This window comes from Cygnus atratus, chromosome 14 (genome assembly GCF_013377495.2).
Source record: "Cygnus atratus isolate AKBS03 ecotype Queensland, Australia chromosome 14, CAtr_DNAZoo_HiC_assembly, whole genome shotgun sequence".
Classification (NCBI taxonomy): Eukaryota; Metazoa; Chordata; class Aves; order Anseriformes; family Anatidae; genus Cygnus; species Cygnus atratus.
Genome location: NC_066375.1, coordinates 10,888,942 through 10,913,383, shown reverse-complemented (window position 1 = coordinate 10,913,383; position 24,442 = coordinate 10,888,942). Strand labels below are relative to the sequence as shown.

The window sequence follows — 24,442 nt, the reverse complement described above, 5'->3', positions numbered from 1 at the left end:
AGGGGAAGGTACAAAAGGGTTTCAGTATGTTGAAAGTGAAGTTGCTGAATCCCATTCTTCCTCCTAATGGGAGACAGAGGGCCTTGGGGTTTTTTTGTTAGGCTCTGCACAAGCTTCCCACTGCATCACCACGTTTTCCAACTCCGCCGTGCAGCTTACTATGATGATTTTGGGTGCACGTGAGAAGCTGCATTGATGCTAAGCTCTCAGCTGTGATCAAGTCTTAAATCGTGTAATGCAGCCTGTGTCAAATAGAATATTTTCGTGTTGCTGACAGCTTTCTTAATGGTGGTTGTTACAGGTATCCAGTAAGATAGTCTGGTTGTGCACTCTAGGGGGTAAACACTGAAGGTCTTGGGGCTTGCATGCTGTGGTTTGCAGATGGATAAATCTTATCCCGTTTTGCATCTAGCTGAAAACGTGAAAGCTATTCCTATCTCTGGTAGATAGGAATAGTTTAAATTCTAGTGTAAACAGCACTGAAAGGTAATTGTGTTGATAATGGCAGTCCCTTGAAGCTCATCCACCATATCGCTGTCAGAGCATCACTGGGATGCCGAAGCTGGCACGGTGCAGTCAGTACCACCACTGCCGTGCTCCTTACTTTCTGTGGAAGCAGAATTCATGGCTCTGAGATGGCTCTGATGGGGTGCAGTTGGGCCAGGTGGGCATCACCTGGTCATCACCCTGCCTGGCAGCATTCTGGCTTCATTTGCAGTCCTCCCTTGATGGAGGAGCTAAGGATTTGATGTGGCGACTCTGCAGGGGTGTTTGCTCCCCTAGACGTCTTCATCTGTCAGAAGATACATTATATCTAAACTAAAGTTTTGATATAATTTTCTGCTTGTGCTTCTAGCAGGAAGCCAGCTGAGCAGGCAGGGCCCAGGAGTAACTATAATGTGCTTTGCAGCTTTTGCAAACTAATAATGAAGCCACAGAACTAATGCTAGGAAATAATGCTGAGCTTTTTGGTGGCAGACCAATGCGAAAAATTTCCTTTGAAAAACAGTATGAAAAGTTGAGGCAAATAACAATAGAGAACCTCACACTGGCTTTTCTTGCATTATTGCTCTCTCCTACAGTGCTTATTCAGAGCGTTTGTAAATGTCAGGGTTTGCCATCCTGTTCTCACAGCCTTGGAAGCAGAGAAATCATCCTCATAAAATCTGAATGAACAGACCAGAGGCTGAAGTTTACTCTCGCCAGCTGGCTCTCCGCTGTTAGACAAAATACACTGATGGGTTTCAGGTTTCTGTGAAAGGCCACCTACCTTATCACAGCCCATCCCAGTGTGAAGCAAGTGGCAAGGCTCTTGGCTATCTGGATGGAGCCTGTGTGCGCGTTGTGGGACAGGACGGGACGTTTGGATGTGGTGTACAGTCAGGGAGCAGATCTCACAACTTTGAAGCTTTTATTTCTTGCTGCAATACCACTTGTTCCTTTGAAATGTGAGAGGTGATGAGCTGCTTGGAAATACCAGGCTCTCTTGATTTCTTCTGCAGTTCCTGTTGAAAATGATGGGAGCAGTGGAAAATACAGTGTAATAGCTGGTAATTAGAGTCAATTTTCTTCTTTGTCCAGCACATTCATACGCCCTCGTCCTTTCATGTGTTTTGTATCTCATGCTGTGAAGCCTCTGGATTGACTCCGCAAAGATTTAGTGCCTTGTGCGTGACTTGTCCAGAGCTGACTGTAATTACCAGTGTGACTTGCGCTTTACTCACTACGGTTGTTTCTGTGCAATTAGCTGGTTTTGGAGGAAGGTGCTTGGTAAGAGTTGAGGAGAGACTTGAAGAAACAGGGAAGGCGTATTCCCTGCTCCCGCTTCGAGCAGTGCTCTGCGACATCCGCGCTCCCGGCACCGGTGAGTAGCCATCAGGGGACATGGTGCTGTTTGCCCTGCTGGCTCTCGGTGTCAGGATGGTGCCCACAGTGGATGATGCCCCTTCCCCGGGGGGACCCCATCGCTTAACACCAGCCCGTGAAGTGTCTGGTAGGCTGCTCACAGAAGAGTGCAGACCTGGCTTCGAGTGATCAATCCCCTGTTCTCCACTGCTTCTTCCCCTTTTCCACCTTTTTCTCTCTTCCTTCACCCCCGTTTCAGGAAGGAGAAAGGGAAAATAGACCTGGGGTTGCTTGGTGGGTTTAATTCTTCTGCGTAGGTTTGTCCTTGTTAGGTTTGCTGCTCTAAAAATCTTTGCACCACAGGTTTACTACTTGCGTGGCTTAATTTTGACTGTTTTGCCTACGCCTTTATAACTTGGATTTGTCTGTAACCTTATGTTTTATGACACATCTATTCAAATATGTAGCTTGAATTTCTACCAGGAAATGTAATTTTTGTGTTCATTCCTGTTGGGAAATGGAGTTTTTCTTGTGGCATTCATTTCCCAATCTCCCTTCATTAAAAAGCCTGAAACTTAGTTTCAAGCATCAAGATAGATGGACCTACATAGATATATGTACGTGCACAACATCTGGTAAGATCACGCTTTCCCAGTCCCTCAGCCCCACAGCATCCTCGGATGTGTTACGCTACCCTGAATATTCTCAGGGCTGTCCTAATAGATGTTTTCTTATGAAATCCTGCTGTTCCTTCTTGTTACGAAAATTTGATTATTCAGTGAAATATTTCATTTGTAAGGCTGAAAATCTTTTACTGCTGCCCAGGGACACTTTCTTTCCAAAATACTGTTCTTGCCTTGCAAAAATGTAACATTCTAAAGAAAAATATGGAAAACTAGCAATGAGCAGATAAGATTCTGCTGTTTTCCCATTGTCGTGTAAGCCTGTGCTACTTAATGTAGTTTAGATTGTGTGAGCCTATGTGACAATGTAATTCAAATTGTCTGCTGCTTAGGTGCAATGCATTTCCCCCTTTCCCCCTCCTCAGTTTCTGTTTTTCTGCACCTACCCTTTTCTGCACCTACCTTTGTACCTTTCTCCAAACCCTATTGTAATTCTGCTTCTGGAAGGATTATGCCACAGATGGATGCAAAGAAAATGATTGGGATAAATTCTATCTAGATATTGATACCAAATTACAAGATACCTTATGAAGAAATTGGAGCAGCATGGATTTAAACTGAGACTCGATTTAAAATGAGACTCATTTGATGATAGAGTGCTATTCACTGATTTTGGGGAGGGAAGCCCATGGGACTGTTACTAAAAGGAACTTTATAGGTAGCAAACTGTTACTTTGCATTTCATTTGTCTTCAAAAAGTAATTTGTTAGTAATCAATCCTCAACCGCAAAGCAATTTTATAAAGAATATTTTTGATGATTAGTTCAATTTGTATAATACTCAGCTAGCTTCTCATGACTGTCTTCAAATAATTACTCTGTGCTGTTTCTCAAATTGCTTCTCCCCGCGAGGGTATCGTTTCCCCTGTTGAAGCTGTGCATGCCTACAGCTTAAGCAAGCTGAACGGGAACTGTGTGCCACGCTTTCCTTGCTGGCCTCTGCTTCTGCAAAGCTTGGTCTGTCTTGTTCGATGGTGTATCGTTTCTGTCCTCTGCCTGTGGAGCCTGGCAGTCATCAAACCTCCCATTTCCACTGAGAGCAGTTCTTGAAAAATGTCTCTTCATTCCTATTCAAATAGACTGTTTTGTTAATTTTCTGCCCTTTCTTTCGCACTTCTTTTGGGTGTTCCTGCACTTTTCCCCACAGTTATTCAAAACCGTTCATCTCTCAACACTTAAACAGTTGTTTTCATCTCTTACATACTTAAAGGAAAAAAAGGAAAATTATCATATCTTCCCACCTTCTCCCGATACTGTTGGCACTTCAACATTTTGATGTTCTCTGCTAACGTTTGCCCATATCTGCTCTAAACTCCTGCTCCAGGCTCAGCGTGGTCCAGGGACCTCCATGCCAGTCTTCCCAGTGCTTGTTTCTTGATGCACAACGTTCTTGCTATGAGTCTGCAGAGGCGAAAGCACAGCAGGGCCCAGTTCTTGCAGCTCCTCTACACAACTGCTTGCAAATGCATGATCAGCAGCGTTGGGCCTGCAGCCCCCAGTCAGCATGCGACCGGTCCGTAAGTCTCCTTCTGAGATCTGTGCTGCCAAGCCCTCCCCACCCTGGTGGATTAGGTGCCCGTGGAGATGTTTCCAATGCATGCTTTGGCCAAATTTGGATGTGTTCTCTGAGAAGAGCAGCAAAATTCTTATGCTACAAGCATATGCTTCTGTTTCAAAAGAAAAGGAAGAAATTCGCTGCGGAGCATTTGCATGGATTTTAACGTAAGCCAAATGTTATTCCTCGCTTCGGTTTAAGGAATAGGTGAAAGATGCTTGAAAAAATGGGGTGGGAGGAAAGAAGCTGACGGGAGGATGACTGAAAGCAAAGGAGATGTCTCCCCAGATGGTTATGTTGTAGCTCAGTTTGAGGAGGTAACTGCAGACTCTTAAAATGGACCAAATCCTGTGGTCTTAGAGGGTTGCCACTTTGTTTAATAACAGGGAAGCAGGAAAATCGAATTTACAACTAACGCAGAGATCTACCTAGCCTTCTGTGGAGGGTGTCAGTTGCCTGATGTCTCATTCGGCTGTTGCGTTTGTATTATTTGATTTGACAGCCAGCCCCTTGGGGCAGAAATATTATCCAATTTGATTATCGAGTGCTACAGTTCATGGGTATATAAACTAGGAATTAGGAATGCTTTAGCTGGATGTTGGTATTTATTATGAGACTCTTCCATTACCAGCTGCTTCTGCTCATCTGGCCTGCCTCAAAAAGAGGCAGCAGTGCTCTGATCCGCAGCGATAGTGACATAGCAAACACAACAGCTGTTTAAAGAGTTCTACTTAGACATTTTTTGACATTCTGTGAAGAAACTGATTTAAATATCTGGATTTATCTGCATAAGCTCACTCAAAAGAAGCACAGATAACACTGATTCCACTGCTTTGACGGGAAGCTGCGGGGAGAGGAAACAAACCTTCACAATTCATGTTAAAAAATAGCCTGAGGACTGGAGAAATGTCTTTTCTGAAGAATAAGACTTCACAGTTTTTCAAGAGCTGAGGTTAGCAGGACAGGCAGGAGTGGCTACCTCCAGGATCCAGGGCTGTTCTTTACCTGGGAAGTGAAAGCACGTTATGTGCGGCTGCTGATGGGGCAGAAACAGCCTACGTGCTTGTCTGGAAGTATTTTTAGGTCCCTTGAAGACTTCGAGGGATGAAACAGTCTTATAAAGGACTCTTGACTGGGAAGGAGACTTGAGCAGTGCTTGGATTTTGCGTGTGTAGGAATGGCAGAAGAATGGACGCAGAGCTCAGGCGAGGCTGCCTCTGTTTCTGCAGCCTGTTGTCTTCTCCTGCCCCGACCCCTGCTGTACCCTGCTGTGTCTTACACAGGCGTTTCTTCTTCCTTTGCATGCTGAGCCCTGGGAAGTTCATTTTGCAGCTGGTAATTATCAGGGCTTCTTATCTTCTTAGCTGCTGCTTCTGCTGTCATTAACCTAAATGGACCCTGGCAAGTCCTAAAAATGGTGTTTGGAGTTTGTGCTCAGCAGTAGGTGGGTCTGACTGAACCGGAGGGGAGCAGAAGCAGTGCGAGAGGCATCTTTCAGGTCGGGCATCCAGGAGGATAAAGAGCATCTGTAGTCTCTTCGCAAGCAAGGCCTCTGACCAGCCTAAGGAAAACATCTGCGAGGCCACAGGAATGGCCTGTGGTCGTTCCTCCCTGAGAAAGGCTGCTCTTAAGCAAGGCCCTGCAGCTTGTCAGCAACTTCTTAGCTCCGCTTCAGGATACGCAGCACCACCTGGGTGTCCGTGAGCTGCTGGAACAGGAACACCCTGAATTATTTGGAGGTGTCGCTGATGTGCTGATCTTTGCCTTTTTTGAAAAGCAGACTGTTAATGGTCTTCATTTTTCCGTCTAAATAAATCTCATTAGATGGTGATGGTTGCTATTTTTTGGCAAGAGAAATGTGACTTTCAATATTGCTTCAGCAAGAACATACCTCTTTGGCATTTATAAGACAGTATTTCATATTTTCAAGCACGATATTAATAATTTGTTACTTCTGTTGAAGTGATGTAAGATGAAAAATTAATGGGGATGTTACCTTCTCTTCCAGATCTTGCAAGCTGTAGTGCCTCTGATGTACGTGGTCTTAAATGAAGTCAATGTTTTCTTTTGAGCTCTCGTTAACTTCAGAAGTGAGGAATAGAAAAGTGGAGTCATAAATACCTGACAAAGTGTTTTCAGACTGCTAACGTTTGTTTCAGTGCATTTTCTGTCATTATCAACCTTATTTTAGGAAAAAGTCCTTCAACGTAGTCCAAAACTTTGAGCATAGAAGTTTGTGTAGTGATGTTTCTGTCTAGTGACTAAACCTTGAAGTGAAAAATGGGCCATTTTACACGTTTTTTACGTGTCTTGTGGCTTTTTGTATCCTTTCTGCTCCATCTATCAACACAGCTAAAAGAGATTAACATTTTTTCAGGAGGGCCTAAAGCTTTTTAAAGCTTTTAGGGGATTCTTGAGACACTTTAATAAATAGTAAACACGCTAAAAACCTTTTTAAATATCAGCTCATGAAGCCAAGTTGTGTTTAAAGGCTCGGTACTGGGATGAGTGGCTTGTTAGAGTAGAAATGGCTTTAGCGGTGTTTATAGAGTCACTTCCTTCCACCATCCTTCTTTCCAGCTTGAGAAACTATCGCTGGGTTCATTGTCACCGCTGCCTGTGTGGGCAGGGTTGGATCTCCAGGGGGAAGTTTTTTGGGGACTGTTAGGATCTCCTCTGCCATTCCTGTCTGGTGAAGAGCCGTGTATTCAGCTGCTGTTTTGGGCAAGGATGGGAGCAGGGAGTGGGAACGGGAGAGAAACGGCCTGGAGCAGCTTGTGCTGTGTTGGTGGGTACCCGGCAGACAGGGCTCCTGCAGCAACCGCCGCCGTGCTCGGGGACTGCAAGAAGCGCCTTTAACCCGCTTTCATAATTAATGCTTGGGGAGGAGGAGAGGGCCCTGTGGGATAAATTAGCGGCCATTGAGTGTACGTGCTAACAGATGTTAGCCTAAGTAAAATGGAAGAAAAGATGCCCACTGACCCAAATTTGTTGCGTTGTCACGTTTATTCTGTCTGAAATTTTCATGCTCTGCCTGCTAAGCCTTAATAAGGAAACAGTTCCTCGTTCGAGTGTTTCACCACATATGTTTCTACAGTTTCATAATATACTGCTTAATGCACGCAGTCCTCCTTGTCTGGGCTGCCTCCTTTGCCATTGTTCTAGGCTGAACCGTCCTCAGCTCCCAGCTTGCATGCGCTCAACCAAGGCTTGGACTGTCAGCGGTGGGACTCTGCCAGGAAACTTGGTGTTTTGTAAACACTTAGGTTTGCTGCTCCGAAAGCTGTTAAATGGTCAGCGCTTCTCTGAAAAGCAAATGGAAGCAATCTTGTGGAAGCAATCCTGCGGAAACAAAAGGCAATAAATGTTTGTGGTCACTTGAAAGGGTTCTGTTTCAGAAGTTGGTTATTGGGTGGGGTGCTGTGCAATTGTCATGTGCTACTTTTGATTGTGATCTGATTTAGACGATGCACTTGTATGGAAACTGCCATGACTTCTTTTTATAACCTGAAGAAGCCTTATGGATTCACGCAGTTGGAAATGTCACCTTGCCATCAGAAGTTCCTTTAAATACCCATTTTTCAATTAAGTCACAGCTTATTAAGCATGAATGTCATTCTGAGCTATGAGTTGAAGCTGGCGCTTCCGTGGTCATAGCAAGTAGGACTGTATAAGGGGGCAAGCCATAACCGTGAGTATGTGTTTTAAAGACTGTGAGAAGTTGAAATGCCTTCTGCGACACCAGATGCTGATGGTCAGCCCCCAGGCACAACGCTTGCTGTTGGCTGCTGTTCTGAAAGCAGAGCTGAATGTGTCTGTGGCAGAAAAAGTCAAGGAAGGAATGGGAGTATTTGAGTAAAGTATTTTTGCAAAGCATTACAGTTTATCTGAAATTAGTATTTCTAGTGTATTGAAACTTAATGTTCTCAGTCACGTCCCTCACCCTGCCACACAGACATTTGTATTAAAGAGCTGTAGTGAATTGCCATAGGTATGGTTTGTAGCTAACTGGAGATACAGCGTAGATTTAGATTAAGAACTGAGGAATACTTAGACATGAGATTATTCTTCCATTGAAATCTGAACGCTGGAGTAAGATTGAGGAGAGACGTAAGTTTTTTTTATTAGCTATTGCCAACTCTGTGCCGGAAAAATAAGAGGGCCTGGAGAAAGGCAGTGTTCCTTGTTATCTCTAAGGACAGATGTGGGATGCAGGATGCCGGAGGTAATTCCTCATGTTTGTCCTGGGGCTCTCTGCTCCTTGCAGATGAACCAGGAGCGCCTGATAAGTGGCAGCTTTGCTCCGCGGGCCTTGACGCCGCGGCAGCTGCGGTGTCTTGCTTGTGTGAGCTTGTTTCAGCCTCGGTGCCGCAGACGTCGGGTGACAGACCAGGTCTGCTCGTGCTTCCCCGGCCTGGCAGCAGCTGTGGTCCCTCTGCTCTCCTGGGACTGCGAAGGCTCCTCACGGACGGCATGGGAGGGGACATCTCCCCAGCAGCACATGTGGTGGGATCCCTAATGGACTTCAGGTCTGGTAGCTTACCTGTCCCCCAGGAGCATTTGGTATTCATCACCGAATTTTTATAATGCTTCCATGTTGATGCAGCTGCTTATTTTCAGCTGCAGACACCCTTAAATGGGGTTTAACTGTTGAAGGACATCTTGTTTCCTCTGGAGACATTTAAACTATGTATTCAAGGTTTTGCGGTATCGAGCCGTGGTGAGAGCTGTTTTCGTGGTTTGTCATTGCTCTCTTCCCCATACTGTTGTCACAGTGTCCCGTTTCAGCAAGGTCCCTGCTGCCAGGAATGGATTTCAGTAAGTGGGGTTTTAACTCTTGCAGGGAGAAATTCTTCCCCGTGTGCACTGAATTTTGTTCCCTTCGTTGTCGTTGTACTTCAGATAGTAATAAAAGCTTCTCTGTACCATCTCAGTGTTCTGCAGTTGGACAATTAATTTTTAGTCTCTGCTAAGTAATAAGTGCGAAGTAATGTTTGGAAAGTACAATTTTAATTTTCCTGTCTGTAGGACAGTAGAAGCCAGTTTCGTGTATTTGGTCTCCATCACAATGTTAAAATGTTGATTGAAGGTTGTCTTTGGAACTGGTCTCTTCCAGCTTTCTCACATGAACCACAGCAGGAGAGCCCCAGTGACAGACTTCTTCAGTCCCCAGGATCTGTTTTGGGCAGATACTAGCGACAGAGCCTCTCCTATACGTAGGAAAGAGGCATTCAAACATCTTGCTCCCAGGCACCTCTGGGCACTGTGCTCAGACAGGGGTTGAACTAACCCCTTGCTCACAGAAATGAGGCAGACAAACAGAGAGAAGGCTTTTAGCATGCTCTTAGCAGTGCTGTAATTTACACTGAGCAGGTAGTTTTAATCCACCAACATTAGACCTAAGTGATTATCTTAACTGGCTATTACATAAACATAGCGGTAGTTAAAATAAAACAAACACTCTTACGTTTATTGTGAATGAAGTAACTACTTACTAAAGCTTGACAGATTCCTGGATTATTCTTCAGGGATTTGTCTTTGACGATTCTAGTCTTTGTGCATCTTATTTGCCTTTCCACACTTACTCTGAATTGAAACCATTTAAAAGCAGATAATGCAAAAAAATAATCCTTAGTCTCTCAAAACTCTGCATGTAATAGAGTATCCCATTTGCTGAGCAGAGAGCATTGCTGGCGGCACAGAGAGGAGATCCTGGTGCAGCATTGTCTCCCTGCACCCTGGTGTGCAGATAATGGGCTTCTGCCTGCAGCGCTGCTGCTGCCTTAGAGAATTTCTGTGGGGTATGCGTCAGCCAGCCAGGTGCACGTGGTGCAGGAGGAGGGATGCACTTCCCAGGAGCCTGGAGAGAAGTTGTGGGGTGCTCAGATGTGCAGGTGGAACCAGCAAGCGTGAGGTCGTCCTTAATTTTTTCTGAGAGGTAAAAGCAAACTTGAGCCCAGAGGGAGGAATGGGCTGTCCTGGAGAAGGTTGGTGAAAAAAGGATCAGGATTACCTGAAAGTAAACTTTCTCGTCTTAAAACCTAGGCAGAATAACCAAGGTACACTTGAGTAACTTTGTGCTGTTACCATTTTTTTAATTTCTCTTCCTCTTTCTACTCCACAGTTGCTCTTGGTCGGAATCAACCCTTGAAAAAAGAGAAACCGAAATGGAAAAGTGATTACCCCATGACAGACGGACAGTTGCGCAGTAAGAGAGACGAGTTTTGGGACACGGCACCAGCTTTCGAAGGCCGCAAGGAGATTTGGGATGCCCTCAAGGCTGCTGCACACGCTTTCGAGAGCAATGATCATGAACTGGCGCAAGCAATCATTGATGGTGCAAACATAACACTACCACATGGTAGGTTCATCTGAGATGGATGTGGCCAGTGAGAAGTGTAACAGGAGGTTAAGCAAATGAGGTTTTAACATCAAAATCAAATGAGGCAAGCAGTAGTCTCAAACACTGGTATTTTGGCATGCACAATGTCTTCTGTTTGGTGTTTCAAAGCAAAATTATGTTAGTATGTAGAGAAGAGGATGAAAAACCTTCCCAAAAACTTGGTGCTGACAATCTGCTTTAAGATTTTGTACAGGATGCACTGTAAGCACTTACCATTTCAGTTGTTTTCCCTTTCACTCTGTCATTCTGAATTCTGTTGTTTTTTTTTCAGGCTCTGTGCTTACTCTGTTCCTCAAAAATGAATCGCTTCCCTTTATGCCAAATAGAAATACAGAAAATTAAAAAAAAAAAAGTTTTAATGGATTTATAGGTTCACTAATCTCAAGAGAAAGTAGAAAGGGAGGGTGGGGTGGATAAAAGAGGCTGTTCTTGGTGTCCCTTCTACCAGAAGGGAAGTGAAGAGGTTTATGCCAAGTAATGAACTACTTCCAGACACCTGGAACTGAATGCAGTATAAAAGACACTATGTATATGCTGACTCAGGTCTCCTGGGAAGAGAAAAAGGCTGACTTGGAAGATCTCACACCTTCCTTTCTGCGGTAACTGCTCTTCATGAGGTTGACTACTCATGTTGCCCTTTTTTTCTTTCATTGCTGTGTTTAGGGTCACAATTTCCTTAAGCAGTCACAGTTGATCACCTATTTCCTTTGGAAAGGGTGGATTTGGTGTCTTTTTTCCATACTGAAGTGTGGAACATTCCTAGTCGTTGTGGCTCAGGATGTTCTTTTTCCCACTCCTGTTCAGCTGTCAGTAGGATGTCACTAACATAGCTGAGAGGTGGAAAGTTTCAGTGCTGCAACATGACCTGTCTTTTCCATAATTCATGGGCGGCATGTTGTAGTCCTCCAGATCCTTGTTTGTTTTCAAGGAGGTTTGTGTTTTGCTGGTTTGACTGATAACGAGTGAGTTTTTGTCAAGGGCAGTTATGCATATGGAAATGGGTTTTGTCAATTATTTCCAGAACCTGCCAATGCCAAGGAAATCTCAGTGTTCCTCTTATACAAACCTGCAACAGTTCTGTCAATATTCCAGTCCTAATCAATTGGAGAGAGAAAAGTAATTCCCCTGCTTATCAGCTAGTGTGATTTTTCAAAAGATAGAGACAGGAGTCAGGTTGTCTAATGTGGAACTGGTAACATTTTTGTGCCTCTGTTTGTCATACCGTTTTTCTTCCCTTGCAGTGATTCATAAAATTGGTCAGAATATGGAAATCCTGAATTACCTACTAGGTTTCTTGATTTTATGCATCAATACACATTTTATGTATCAAGTTTAAATAGCACGCTATATTTACTGTGTCCAAAACCCAGAATATTCTCCTTCTAAATTGATAACGTTACTGAATTGTTGTCCTTCCAAAACATCTACACTGCTGAAAATATGAAGCAGCTGGATATTTAGGCAAGTTGTGAACTAGTGGGAACTGCCTAAGTGAGAGGGGTCTGGCAAAATGGATTGGTGAAGATACTGATAATTTTAAGATACCCCTCAAATGGAAATAATATTTCAGAAACTGAGTATTTGCAGACCTAAAATAAAAAAAATATCCGCTGTATTGTCTTGCTTAGGAGGTGAAATAAAAATGGTAGAGGTCAGGAAAACTCGATGTTACAAGTGAGTTAAGATGAACAAAATGCAGATTACCTTCCACCATGGTTTCTTATGATGGATGTGAGCTGATCTCCAGATGGGATTTTAGCTTAGTATGAAGAATAACCTCCCTCTGCAGCTCACCCTCTGCAGAGAGGGTCTCATTCTGCTTATGACCATACACAAAAGACTGACGGAAACATAATTGTTTCAGTAAATGACAATCTGAGTCACAGAGCACGCTCTGGCGGAGAGAGGGATATTATTTGTATAATGCAATCGTGGAATTTGACAAGACCCTGATAATGAACTATTTTGACAGCATCAGATTATGTATTCAGTTTAAGTGTTGCACAAGTATACATACGAAGAGCACTTGCAGGGAAATGTTAAATTTATAGCGTCAAGTCATGCTAAGAAGCTGCTCAACGTGTTAGGTCCCTACTTCCTCTGGTTAGAATGGCACAACAACTTGTTGCAGAGGAGGGTTTTGAAGCAGTTCAAGTCTTCTGGGAAGAGGGAGCCTTTGGGTTCTGAGATGGAGTCACTTGTGTGTCCGTCCACTTTTCGTAGCAGGAGAGAGGATGTGCTATGTATACTTCTGACACTACCGCATCTTGAAAATAGTGTTTCTTAGTTTCTTGAATAGCAGTTTACTAATCCCGTTCAGAGTTTCAGACTTGAACTCCCGGACTTTTAAGTTTCTGGTTGCAAGCAAAAATGCGAAACTGGGCAGATAACTCACATTTCTCCTCCCTGGGCAGTCTGAGGAATTTAGGATGAATGCCCTGCCCTGGAAATTAGCCTTTTCAATGACCCTGAGTGTAATACTTGAGGGGGAAGAAGTATGTGCGCTGTGAAATTCTGGCTCTTCGGCAGAGAATTTGCTCGGGGTACTGCCTACTACTGGCAGACTGCGGCCTGCTTTCTGAGGCCCACATACGGAATATTCAGAATATTTCAGAAATAAGCCAGGAATCAAGCTTGTATCAGAGCCTCTGTTGCCTAGGCAGGCCTGGCCTTTGGTCAGATTCCAAATAGAATATTTTGAGTGTTTATCCGGAATCTTGAGTTGAGTGCAGTGATTTTTGTACCCACAAAACTGAGTTACTCGCTCTTTGTCCATCTTTCTGCTGGTGACACTTGTCTTGTGCATCAGCTGCTTGCATGGTTCTCAACGTTGTGTGACCTTTCCACTACAGAGAAAGTCACTTCATTTAGAAACTCAAGTGTTTCTTAGTCATCAAGCATTGTTAGTGTCATGCGTGAATAGATTATGAATAAAACCCTTTCATCTGTGGGCTCGGTAGCGCCTGTTATCAGCAAGCTGAGCTTATCCCCAGGCAGGTAGAACAAACAAACTGTCCTTGTTCCAAGTGACACCAAAAACCTCCACATCTTTGTTTACAAAAACCTCAAATTGGGTGAAATTCAAAAAGAGGGGAAGCTAGCTGTTAAGTAATCTGACTGCTTGCATATGCATTAAATACTGAATCCTGTGTGTACCTGACTGGTGCCACCACCTAGATTTACATGTGTGCTTGCCAGCAGTGCAGAGCTCTTCCCAGCGGCTGCAGCTCTGCCCCCCAGGGGTGAACTGCTCCTTGCACTGACACTGGAGCATGGCAGGTGCCACCTGTGTCACCGCTCGCATCCAGCTTTTGTACCCTTTTTTATTTTCTACAGCAGTTTACTTGTCTGTGCAGCAAATACACATCCAGTTCAGGCTGTCTGTCCTGCACGGTTAGCATGAGAATCGACTGCTTGCAAAGCCTCCTGAAATAACACACACAAATGCCCACGCATGCTTTTGTTGTCTGGTCCACAACAAGCCCTGGTAGGAACTGCTCCGGAGTGCCAATGTGCCTCCTTGGAGCTTAGGCTTTGCTCCTTCAGGTAGGAGGAAAAAAGGAGGTTTACTGATTAGGCTGTGCATGAAAACACTGTTTCCTCAAAGCAAGAAAGCATTTAGTAAGATGAAGTGTAGAAATCACGTCAAGATTTTTTTTTTCTGAATAAATAGCTTGACGGCGTGGTTCTGGTAATTCTGGCCATGAAAGCTTCTATTCGTGGTGGGATTTTTTTTTTTGACAGACAAGGATGGGACATCCTCTTTTGATTTCATAGCTCACTGAAGAGCCTCAATTCCAAAGGGAAACTGTGTTACAAGCATCAACTAAGATAAATTACTTTAGTGGAAATAGAGAATGATGCAGTACATTAACGTGAGACTGTGGCATTTCCTCTCATTTCTTTTGTGTGAGCACAACCAAGGCTTTTAAAAAAAAAAAAAAAACCCACAACAGAATAACATAGCCAAACACCTACATTTTAACTGTCCCTGCGTGATGGGCTTGCATGCAACTGTATATTGCTTACAAAATTAAACCTTTGGGAAGTGGAGGAGTGGGAAGAAGGGTCTGGGGATTAAGGAGTGGCAGAGGTTTGCAGATAAAGATACTGGCCTGGCTGATGCTGCAAATATAAAATTGCTATTTCATGCTGAAAACCTGTAGGGAAGTGAGGAAAAATGCATCTCTCTTTATTGTTGCCTTCAGCCAGATATCTTCCGTGTCTAACCTGAGTGAGAAAAAATCTAACCAATGTAATTTTTCTAATGGATGCCTTTTGCTGTCTTCTGCAGTTAAAAATAGCATGTAAGTATTAAATAAATAAATAAGCTTGTGGGATGGGCTTAGCACTTCTCATCTATCTTGGGTGCCTCTGTGGGATGTACTTAAAAATAGAAATAACGTTCTCACCAATTTATATGTTTTTCTGATGTCTTAAAGTAGCACATCCTCAATACTTTATTAATGAGTCCATTTAAATTTAATGAACACTTTTTGCATGCTTCTTAGCTACTAGGAACAAAATGTTGGAGTGTGTAGTATTTTATTAGGGTCTGCACCAAACGCTAGTGCTGAGCTGAACTTGTCCTGGAAGTAGTTAATTTTAATTGGAATCTCTCTGGGGTTAAGTGGAGTTTTAAAATTTCAGGATGGACACTTAATCCACTGTAGCATAGTTACCAGTGTATTGAATTTATCTCATTTAATACTATTTGAACGATAAAAGGGCCTCTCTGTTAAGCCTGGTGGCTTTGTGCTCAGGAGCAGCCAACTTCTCTGTGCCTTAAAATACAGCTACTGTAGCTCGCAGCGAGCTTTTTCAGTGAGCAGTCTTGCAGCGTTGGCTTTTTGTGTGTAAGCAGAGCTGTCACATTTACTGTGTGTAACACTTGAGATCATGAAAAGTGGGGAGGTGAATATTTACCTTAAATGCTGGGGAAAAGTAAGCGAAATTACTCAAATGTTCTAGCAATGGGTAGAGCATTTTCTACAGCTTCAGGTGAAATATTCAACAGAAGACCATAAAAAAAAAAAAAGACCCCCCCAAACCAACGATGGTGATGTAAAGGAAGTGTGCATGTTCTGTTTACCCCCACCCTGATTCAACAGAAATATCTGACTCTGGCAAAACTATTTTTCTCCCCTGTTGAGCTGTAATTATACATCGTGCTGTGGTACTTGCTGCCTCTGGGCTGAGGGCTGCCTGCACTAAAGCTCAGCTCTTAATGTTTGTGCCTCAAGTCCTGCATCCCTCTGAGCACTGTCTATCATTTGGGCGCGTTTGGATTTCCGAGGCTTCCATCATCTGAAAGGACGCGTTAATGGCTTAATGTATGTTGTCCTTTAGTGCTCACTGCTTCTTGGTGCAGAACATCAGGAGATGGGGACCGGGATTCAGCAGACCATCAGGATGTGTCTACTCCTCACTAATTTTTTGTTTGCTTGAAGTATATAACTAGTACTAGGAGAACACTTACAGGTTTTATTTTATAAAGAAAGTTACCCTCTACAGTGTTGAAAACTCTTTCTGTTTGCAAATGAAGGTTTTCACACTGTTAGAGAAGACCTTGAGAGTGCAAGGTGTAGAGGAGAGAGGGTGATAGTTAAACACGATCAAACAGCGCATGACACTGGGTAAGTGGGAGACAAGCCCACAGCCTGGGTGTGTTTGGCAGGATGTCAGTGTTGCTTTTAGCATTGATTGCATTCGTTGTGCAGAAAGTCCTGAGGAGGTTGTTATACTACTTTAGTAAATCACTGGGAGTGTTGGAAAACTTCTGCTCCCTGCTGCAGTTGTTATTTCACCTTCGCTCACTGGCCTTGGTGTAAATCAGAAGGAGAATTGAAGCTTTTTTGGAAATGAAAGCTGCATCTGTGCTCAGAAGTGTTGGACAGGCACACAGGGTGTTGATGTTGGATATCTGTGTGCTTTTTAGCCGTTTATGGCTGACGTGCTATTTCTGTGTTAGCTTCATTAGAATTGTGTTATTTTACCTTCATTCAGATGACAATATTACCTTGTTTCCGTCCTTACTGAGATGATTCTGATGTTTGGGGAAGTTTCGGGCAGATAGACTTTGCCTTGCTCTGTAGAAGAGAATTAAGTAGTTATGAGAAGTTTTCATATCAAGATCACACTGGTACACGAGAACACATTTTGCTTAAAGCAGTTATCCCCAGCATGTTTGACTGCACAGGCTATACTGGCAGTAAAAGCAAACCACAAGCAAAATACCATTTCCTTCTTCCTTGCAGGGCCAAGAAGCCCAGTAGTGATGGGAATGCAGATCTGTATATGCCATCAGTACTAATTAGACATCCAACCAGCCTCGTCCTTGCTCATAAGGAGAGAGGAGGCTGTAAAGACCCTCCCTTGCACAACAAAACGGACCAAGGTTGCGTATGGCTTGGAGGGAGGGAGGGGAGGGAGTCACAGTAGCTTATTTTTGTAGCAACAGTAATTAAGGATGAAAATAATGTTCAGTGCTTTTATTGAAAAAGAACCAGGCAGCTCTCTGTCCTAGAGATGGTAAGTTAGCACCCGAGAGCAAGCATCCTCTTAGGGTTTTGTCAGCCCTTGGTGCCTGAGCCACTTGGCATTAATTTAATTAAAGATATTACATATCACAGACATATGAACTCATTTGCATTAAAGCCAGATCCTTTCTCAGAAGAAGGTTTCTGGTATACAGGAGAGAAATCGGACTTTTTTTTCCCCTAAGTGGGGCTGAAGCATCATCAAATGAGCAGGTATGAATTTTATTCTGCTGTAGATCTTGCGCATCACGTCCTAGAAAATACATCTACTGTGGTGTCTTAACTATTAATGGGGAACATCTGCTAAACTCTTTCTTCCTTTGTGAAGACCCCTGTGCCACACGCCTGACCTTTCCTAACATCCAAGAGGTGCTGCACGGGGATGCCAGTGGTGGGGTGCTACTGTAAGAGAGCTTCCTGCAAAGGGCCCTGCGTATCCATCTCTTAGCCTGATTTTCCGGGCTCCCAAAACTGTAATAACTAAAAGTGAGTTGCTAGACAAAGACGGGAGAGGAAGCAGTAGAAGGTAGTCAATAAGCTCAGGAGTTGGTCTTTAAATTTGTACAGTAATTCAGAAATATCCACTGCAAAATTGTATAGTAGATCTTTAACACTGAGCATTTAAGATACGTCTCACTTAAAAATAAGTAGCTACAAAAGTGGAACTCTAATTTTTGCAATGCTTTGTGCGTGATAGCTATATTCGATTTATTAACTGTTGTGTTGATGCATCTGTAGTTGCAAAAATCTATACAGTACATTTCACAGTGGCACCTTTAGTGTTTTAAATTTCATCTGCTGCTACCTGTTCAGCTGTAAAATCCTTGTGGGTTTTTTCCACCCTTGCCTGCAAGCTGCTGTATCCAGTGCTGGTGGGTTCAGAAGATAGAAATTGCTTTCTCAGTAGCTTGTTTGTCTGAAGAGATTTCTTAATTGTCATTAAGAAAATATTTTTAATGTATTATATTGTCTACATTCAAACATAAAAATCATGATGAGCCATGTGCTTTTCTGTCTGGATACAGAATCCTTGGTCAGGTTTTTCTAATGTCTGTTTAAAACGATAGTGAATGATATTTATAGTGACTCTAGCTGTCTAATTTTAGACTTCAGCAGAGTTATGAAAGCTTTGGGAGGTCTGACTCTGAAAGCATATCTGTCAATATGATCAGCAGTAGTACTGAGATGAGCATGCAGGCTGTAAAAGTTAAGGAAACTTGAAAATCTTTCTGTCATAGATATCATAAAATTTACAACAGAGGCTACTTAATTATTTTTGTATGAAGATCTCCCAAGCAGAAAGCAGTTCTTAGTTTGGGAGGAGGTTTTTCTCCTTTGTTCTTTCTTCAGTTAAAAAAAACACGCCACCACCAAACAAGGGTGAGGAATTAAAACCAAGAAGTGCTGGTGCATTGCAAGGAAGCAGTCTGGCCGCTGTTAGCGCCGAGGACATAAGTATGTATTAGGAGGGTGCTCGTTTTATGTCAGTGTTTCTTCTACCCATCGGTGTCTATTTTTAAAAGTTGTTGACATCAAGTTCCTCCCTTAGGCTTATCTTTGCTGAAATGGTTAGTGAATAAATACACTGAGTCCAGCTTTTACTAAAACTGCACCCAAACTGCGTTAATAGCATCGTGCCTGCGAGCAGTGCCAATAGACGTTTGCAGAAGGCTGGCACGCTTTGGGGAGAGCCACAGCTCGGCTTTGGTGGTGCCTCCCACAAGTTTCGACCGCTGGGTGTTGCGGTTTAGGTGTCGCTTTACTCTGGGGCACTGACACAGCGCAGGGGTGTGACAAGTGTGAACAGGAGTGCCACCGCCAAGCTGCTCGATCTCCAGCCAGATCTGGGCACCGGCTCCTCGCATGTTCAGCATCCTCTTCAGGGAGCGCCTCTGAGCCCACTCCTGTTGCCCTCTCTGTCCTCCCAGAGTACTGCCTGCTGGTGTGAAGCATCAGGAATGCTCTGGCCGTTTCGGTTCTGCTCAGGCATAGTAATTGCTTTTTTCTTAGGAGACTTCTTCTAAGTCAGGGATCTTCAACCAGTGCACCCCAGGCTGTGCACGCCCTGCTCAGACACCGAATTCAGCCTGCTGCAACCCGTGCCCTGGGGCTGTTCGGTGGCAGCTCCTCCTCTACCGCCTCTTGTCTCCTTGCTTCCTGGCATCTCCTTCCTCTGTCACAGAGCCTGTACACCTGGCAAGGTGTTTTTTTTCCATTTGTGAAATGCCTTTTTCCAGGAAGGTGTGTGTGCAAGCAGTGCTGGGGAAGAGTGGATGTGCTGTGCCTATGCTGCAGCCCTTTGCATGAGCAAAGTCCTTTAAAAATGTAAGACTTGAGTCAGGGAGGATCCCTCAGTTCTGTAGTTGCCATCGTGTAAGACTGGCCAGATATTTAGGAGGTCTAACAAGTTGTCTGGTGAAAGGGAGAGAATTGTTTAATTTTTGCCCTGGATCCATGTGACATTTAAAAAGACAAAAGTAAATCACTGCACCAATGATGTTACCTTTTACTGTCCTTTGGAAAAGGAATTAAATGTAGATGCAAACTATGAAATGTTTAAATGATTTTCGAAGCCCTGTTTTGCATTCTTTTCTACCACTTTGTGGTCATTTAAGAGCAGTAAGTCCATAAGCCTCACTACATGACTGTGTTGCACAATTGGCAGCTTCAGCTGATTTTATTCTTTTTAAACTAAAACTTTGAGGAGGAGTTAACATACAAAAATGAGTGAGAATACAGCTCTTCCTGGCTGAAAATACAGCACATTATTTCAGTTCCTGGATGCTTAAAGAAATGCATTTGTTTACCTTCACACTGAGAAGGGGCAAATTTGTAGCATTAATTTATAGACTACGGTGCAGCAGAAACATCTTTCCTAGTAACCACTTCAGAGCTGGTAGTGGAAAGCTTTGGAGAAACCTTTGATTTGATTTTTGTGTTTAAGTGGAGCTCTGAATGCTTAAGCTCTTGAGTACTTTACCCATTTCCCTTTTGAAAGCCATCTAGCGGAGAGGGGCAGGGAGATTATGTGAATAACGCAATCCAGCATTGACCTGGAATCTCACAGCCGATTGTTTCTACTCTTGAGGTGTGTTTTCTCCTGTGTTTGCTTCAGTTTTTACTCCAGAAGGACCCATTCAAAGTGGAGTGTTACTGGGAAGGTGGCTGTAAGGTATAAAATAAACTGAGATAGAGAGCGCCTCGATTTTTTTTATGTGAAGTGGTATAAAAGATTGCTTTCCTAAATAGTAGAGCTAGACTTTTTTTTTATACAATTGTTTGGATTGCTTTTACTGGAATCAGAAGATGGATGCAGTGAAGCATGGAAGCAGTACTGTACAGCAAGATGGGGCTGCTTGTTTGCCATGTTCCCATCTTTAGAGCTGTTGACACTTCGGAGGGGGGAAGAGTGTGTATTTTAGCAGGGCAAGCACCAAGAACTGATTACTTTGGTGGGGTGTGTGTGTCGGTGTTCATAGTTTACTACAGGTATGAGAGGCAGCGTGGAAGAAAGCAGAACATGCATTTTCTCAGTTCAAGAGAGCAAGGAGTTGGCTTCCCAACACAGATCGTGGCTGTGGACCCTGAAAGCTTTAAGCAGCGAAGCAAGACTAAGCAGGTTGCTTGCTTTCCTTTATGTAACTTCCTTGTTTTCCCCCAGTACATCTGTTCCTGGGGCCGCGGGATGGTGAGTGGGGTCATTGAACATCTCTAGGTTTAAATGTCCTTTGCCACAACCTCAGGTTGCTTTTGGCATTGATCAGTTCCCAAGTCCAGTTCTTGATGTAGCTGCAAGCACCTATAGCAGAGCAGCTCAATGGGTGATGCAGGAGCTGGGAGTCAGGCAACTGCTAGGATAGTTTTGCTGCTTAGAAAAATATCCATCTATCTACAGCCTCAAAAGTGGATGGGGAAGGGATCATTTATGAAGGACCTTTACTTTTACAACTAGCAGCTTCTGTGCATTTTGGACAAGTATGTACACCAGCACTGATTTAAAATGCAATGCGCTGCAGAGGAACCTTGGTCCGCCACATAACAAAGTGATTCTTAACAGCATCGTTAAATGCGTTGATCATTTCCATCCCCTCTGCTGGGGAGTTGTAAGCTGGGTGTGATGCCAGGTTTCTGAAGAGCTCTGGGACGTATCCCCTGTGTCCTGGGAGGACAGTGTTCTACTGTGGTGCGATTAGAGGTGAGAAGCAGAGGTACTTGGAGAGGTGCTTTGATTATCATCCATTGCTAGGCTGTCACTGTGCAGCTTGTAGCCAAACGAAAACCATATGTTTATATAGCATCGTTCATTAGAGGAATGCTCATAAAAGTGAGCCCTTCAAGAGATCCCCTGGCTGAAAACTAGAGAAATGCCAATAAATTCTTTTGTAATTGGCAAATTCCATTTGAGAAGGATGCATCTAGAGTGCCTACTGCACAGTGCTCCAAAGTGTGCATGTTTCTTTACTTCTTGAGGAAGGAAATAACAGCTAGACTAACATTTGGCCAATTTACTGTTTTTTTCTGTATTGCAACCACTTTGCATAGCATGTAGTGGAAAGCTCAACACAGTTTTGTGAGAGGAGAATGACAGGAAATGACAATAGCTGATCAATGAGCCATAATTATAACTGTTTGAATTGGATCGGTGTATCACTACTGCAGGTAGTTTTATTTCAATGGTGCACCCCTTTTTATTTTTATTATGTTTTCATCAGATTTCTAGGTGTTATGGATGCCCCATCCCTGGAATTGGTCAAGGCCAGGCTGGATGGGGCTTTGGGCAACCTGATCTAGTGGGTGGCATCCCTGCCCATGGCAGGGGGCTGGAACTGGGTGATCTTTAAGGTCCCTTCCAACCCAAACCATTCTGTGGTTTCTTACAGCCTTCGTGAGTGCTCGTGGCACTGTGGTGTGTCTGTGGCAGCTTTCTGAGGAATCGTGTGTTTTCAGTAGGAACTATACAACTCTCACTGCTGCTCCTGCTGAAGCATCTTGGTGCCAGCAAAGGACACACTACTGCTGTGCAGGCTGGAATGGGTACTTGGCAGGACTCCTAACCTTGAAACAGAGTGTGTTTTCTCAAAAACCTCTTGAATCCTGATGATCAGCAGCTAAGATAATGCTGTCTGACATTACTGCTGTGATTAATGTTTTTAAAATAGATGCACAGTATCCTTTCTGAGGGATGCTGGATTTCCATGTTTTCCTCAAATGGAATATTGAATCAAGTCATCAGGATGTAAAGCAGTTGTGGCTGACTGAAATAGTTACATATCTAAGTGCAGGTTAGAAGGCATCAACCCTTCAAGTAAAAACCCACTTATGGCTACATCCTACAGTTGTTTTCCTTAAATATTTTTAACTTCTGCTCTTGTTTTTGAAAGGTATTTTGAGGAGCTTCGTCAACATAATTGCTTGGACTCTTCTCGAGTCTCTTCCCCTGGTAGCATATGCCTGTCTGTTTTCTGTCTTTAGTTTCAGTTTGCCTTTTCTGCTGCGGTAAGAACGACTGTACAGCACTGTTTTCAAAACTGCCATTTTTTGTACCATTAACACGTGGCCAGGAAGGTGCAGCTAACTCCTTTAAGGTGAAGAAGAAAAAAAAAAGACTGACTGTACATGATGGCCATTAAACGCTCAAAATAAAATTGGCCTCGTGATGAAAAAATGCCTCAAATTAATTTCAGAAGAATCATTTAGGTTGAAAAATACCTCAAAGATCATCAAGTCTAACCATTTAGCAACAAACGAGCTGCAGACTGCTTGTTGATGGCGTGTTGCAGATCTTCCAGGTAGGAGTATGTCTGCCTTAGGTGAAAAATAATCCTTTGGCATCTGGTAGTGACCAGGACGTGATGTGTAGTTTATTAGATACTCCACAGTGGACTTCTATCCCCTCCTTGACTGCTTACAACAGTGAGAATAAGTATCTGCTTACTCTGCCTCGCTGTCTGCTAGTAAAATGAGAAAAAGAAATATGAAGCGTTTAAAATCTATTCCTCATAGAAAATGTCAGTGTAAGCCAGTGGGAGCCATCTAGAAGCTGCCTTCGCTCTGCACAGCTGGTCTTCAGAGGTGGTATTGTTTCTGTAATTGATAGAGACGTTTTCCCCTCAAACTGGTGCACCTGAAGCACTGTCTATTAGGAGGCTCGGGTAGGTAAATGAGGGCTCAGCAAGGCCTTAGGCGCCTCACTTGCTCCCTGCCCATGGGTGCACTCCGCTCTTCCTCCATGATCTTGAGTGGATAGTGGTCAGGATATCTGTCATCTTTCTGTTTTGACTTCAGATACCTGAATAACACAATGATGGTATCTTTTCTACAGGACCAAGGCAAGATAGTTATGTTCAGAAGTGTCTGAGTTGTGGGAGATGGTTTCTTTTGGGGTCAGGTGATGACTAAGGAGAAGTCCTACATGGTGTGCTTTACAGAGCCGCACGGTACTCACGAGTCTACAAGCGACCCAAAAGGAGCTGTTAGTACTCTAAATCTTCCATATTGTCTTTCAATAGACACTTTGAGGTGGTAACTTTAAGTCATTACAGGGGTTCAGTGAGTATTACAGAATAGATTTACCACTGGAAATAGAGAGAACTCCCCGGTTCCTGGATATCTTGCAGTGCCCAGTGCTTTGCAGGTTTACCAGGCTGGTAAGCAAAGGAGTGTTGAAGCCTCATGAAAGCATGTGATAGACACTGGCTTCATCTGGTGAAATACGGATTTACTAGTAAGGAGAAAAAGTACTAATTTCTAAGTAATTTCATTGTGCAGAAAAAAATCACAGGCCTGTCTTTAGTTGTTCTGTAGCAATCAAGTAAGTTTTTGTAGATTACAGCTGCAGCCAGGTGTTGCATTTTTAACCTGTCCGGGTTCTCATAATCTGTGCAGACTCCCCCAGATTTACACATTTAGAGGGTGATACAGATTTAACTAACATTGTCTTCTACATTTATGCTTACTCAGTATTTTTTTTAATTACAAGTAAGGTAACTCTGAAGGAACAGCATCTTGAAGGGTAAAAAGGACATTACGTGGAGTAAAAAGCAATTCTGCAGATTTGCTTTAAATCTTTTCTGTAACCTTATTTAATCCTCTCCCTCTTCCCCCCATCCCACCCCCTCTTTTTAAATAGTCCTGTATTGTAGTTTTATTTTAGGACATAGGTACTAATGTGGGATTATGTCAGTCTGCTTGACCTCCCTGGAGCCTTTAACATTTTTCCTGGTTATCCTTGGAGACTGAGCATGCAAATGAATGACTCGGTGCTCATTAACTTGGCTTTGAATGTCAGCACAGGGATATGAGCAAGTTTGGGAGTAGTAACAAAATGATACAGGGCAAACTTTTGTCTAGGTTATTCTGTTCATTCTTCCCATCCCCCTGTTGCATGTAGGTAGGTTGTGGAGGGGAATGGATTGCTG

The 24,442-nt window shown here is 43.4% G+C and overlaps 1 protein-coding gene across 3 annotated transcripts in view; it reads left to right on the top strand.

The window, feature by feature from the left end:
- The window catches only part of UBTD2 (ubiquitin domain containing 2), a 60,423-nt gene that overhangs the window by 20,291 nt on the left and 15,690 nt on the right, over nucleotides 1–24,442 (top strand). For 2 of the 3 annotated variants that reach the window (XM_035559793.2, XM_035559795.2), the window contains exon 2: nucleotides 10,207–10,443. In XM_035559793.2, the coding sequence (XP_035415686.1) occupies nucleotides 10,207–10,443 (237 nt within the window). Of the gene's footprint in view, nucleotides 1–4,004; nucleotides 4,250–10,206; nucleotides 10,444–24,442 lie in introns of those variants that run through there. The other variant, XM_035559794.2, reaches the window with a different exon arrangement.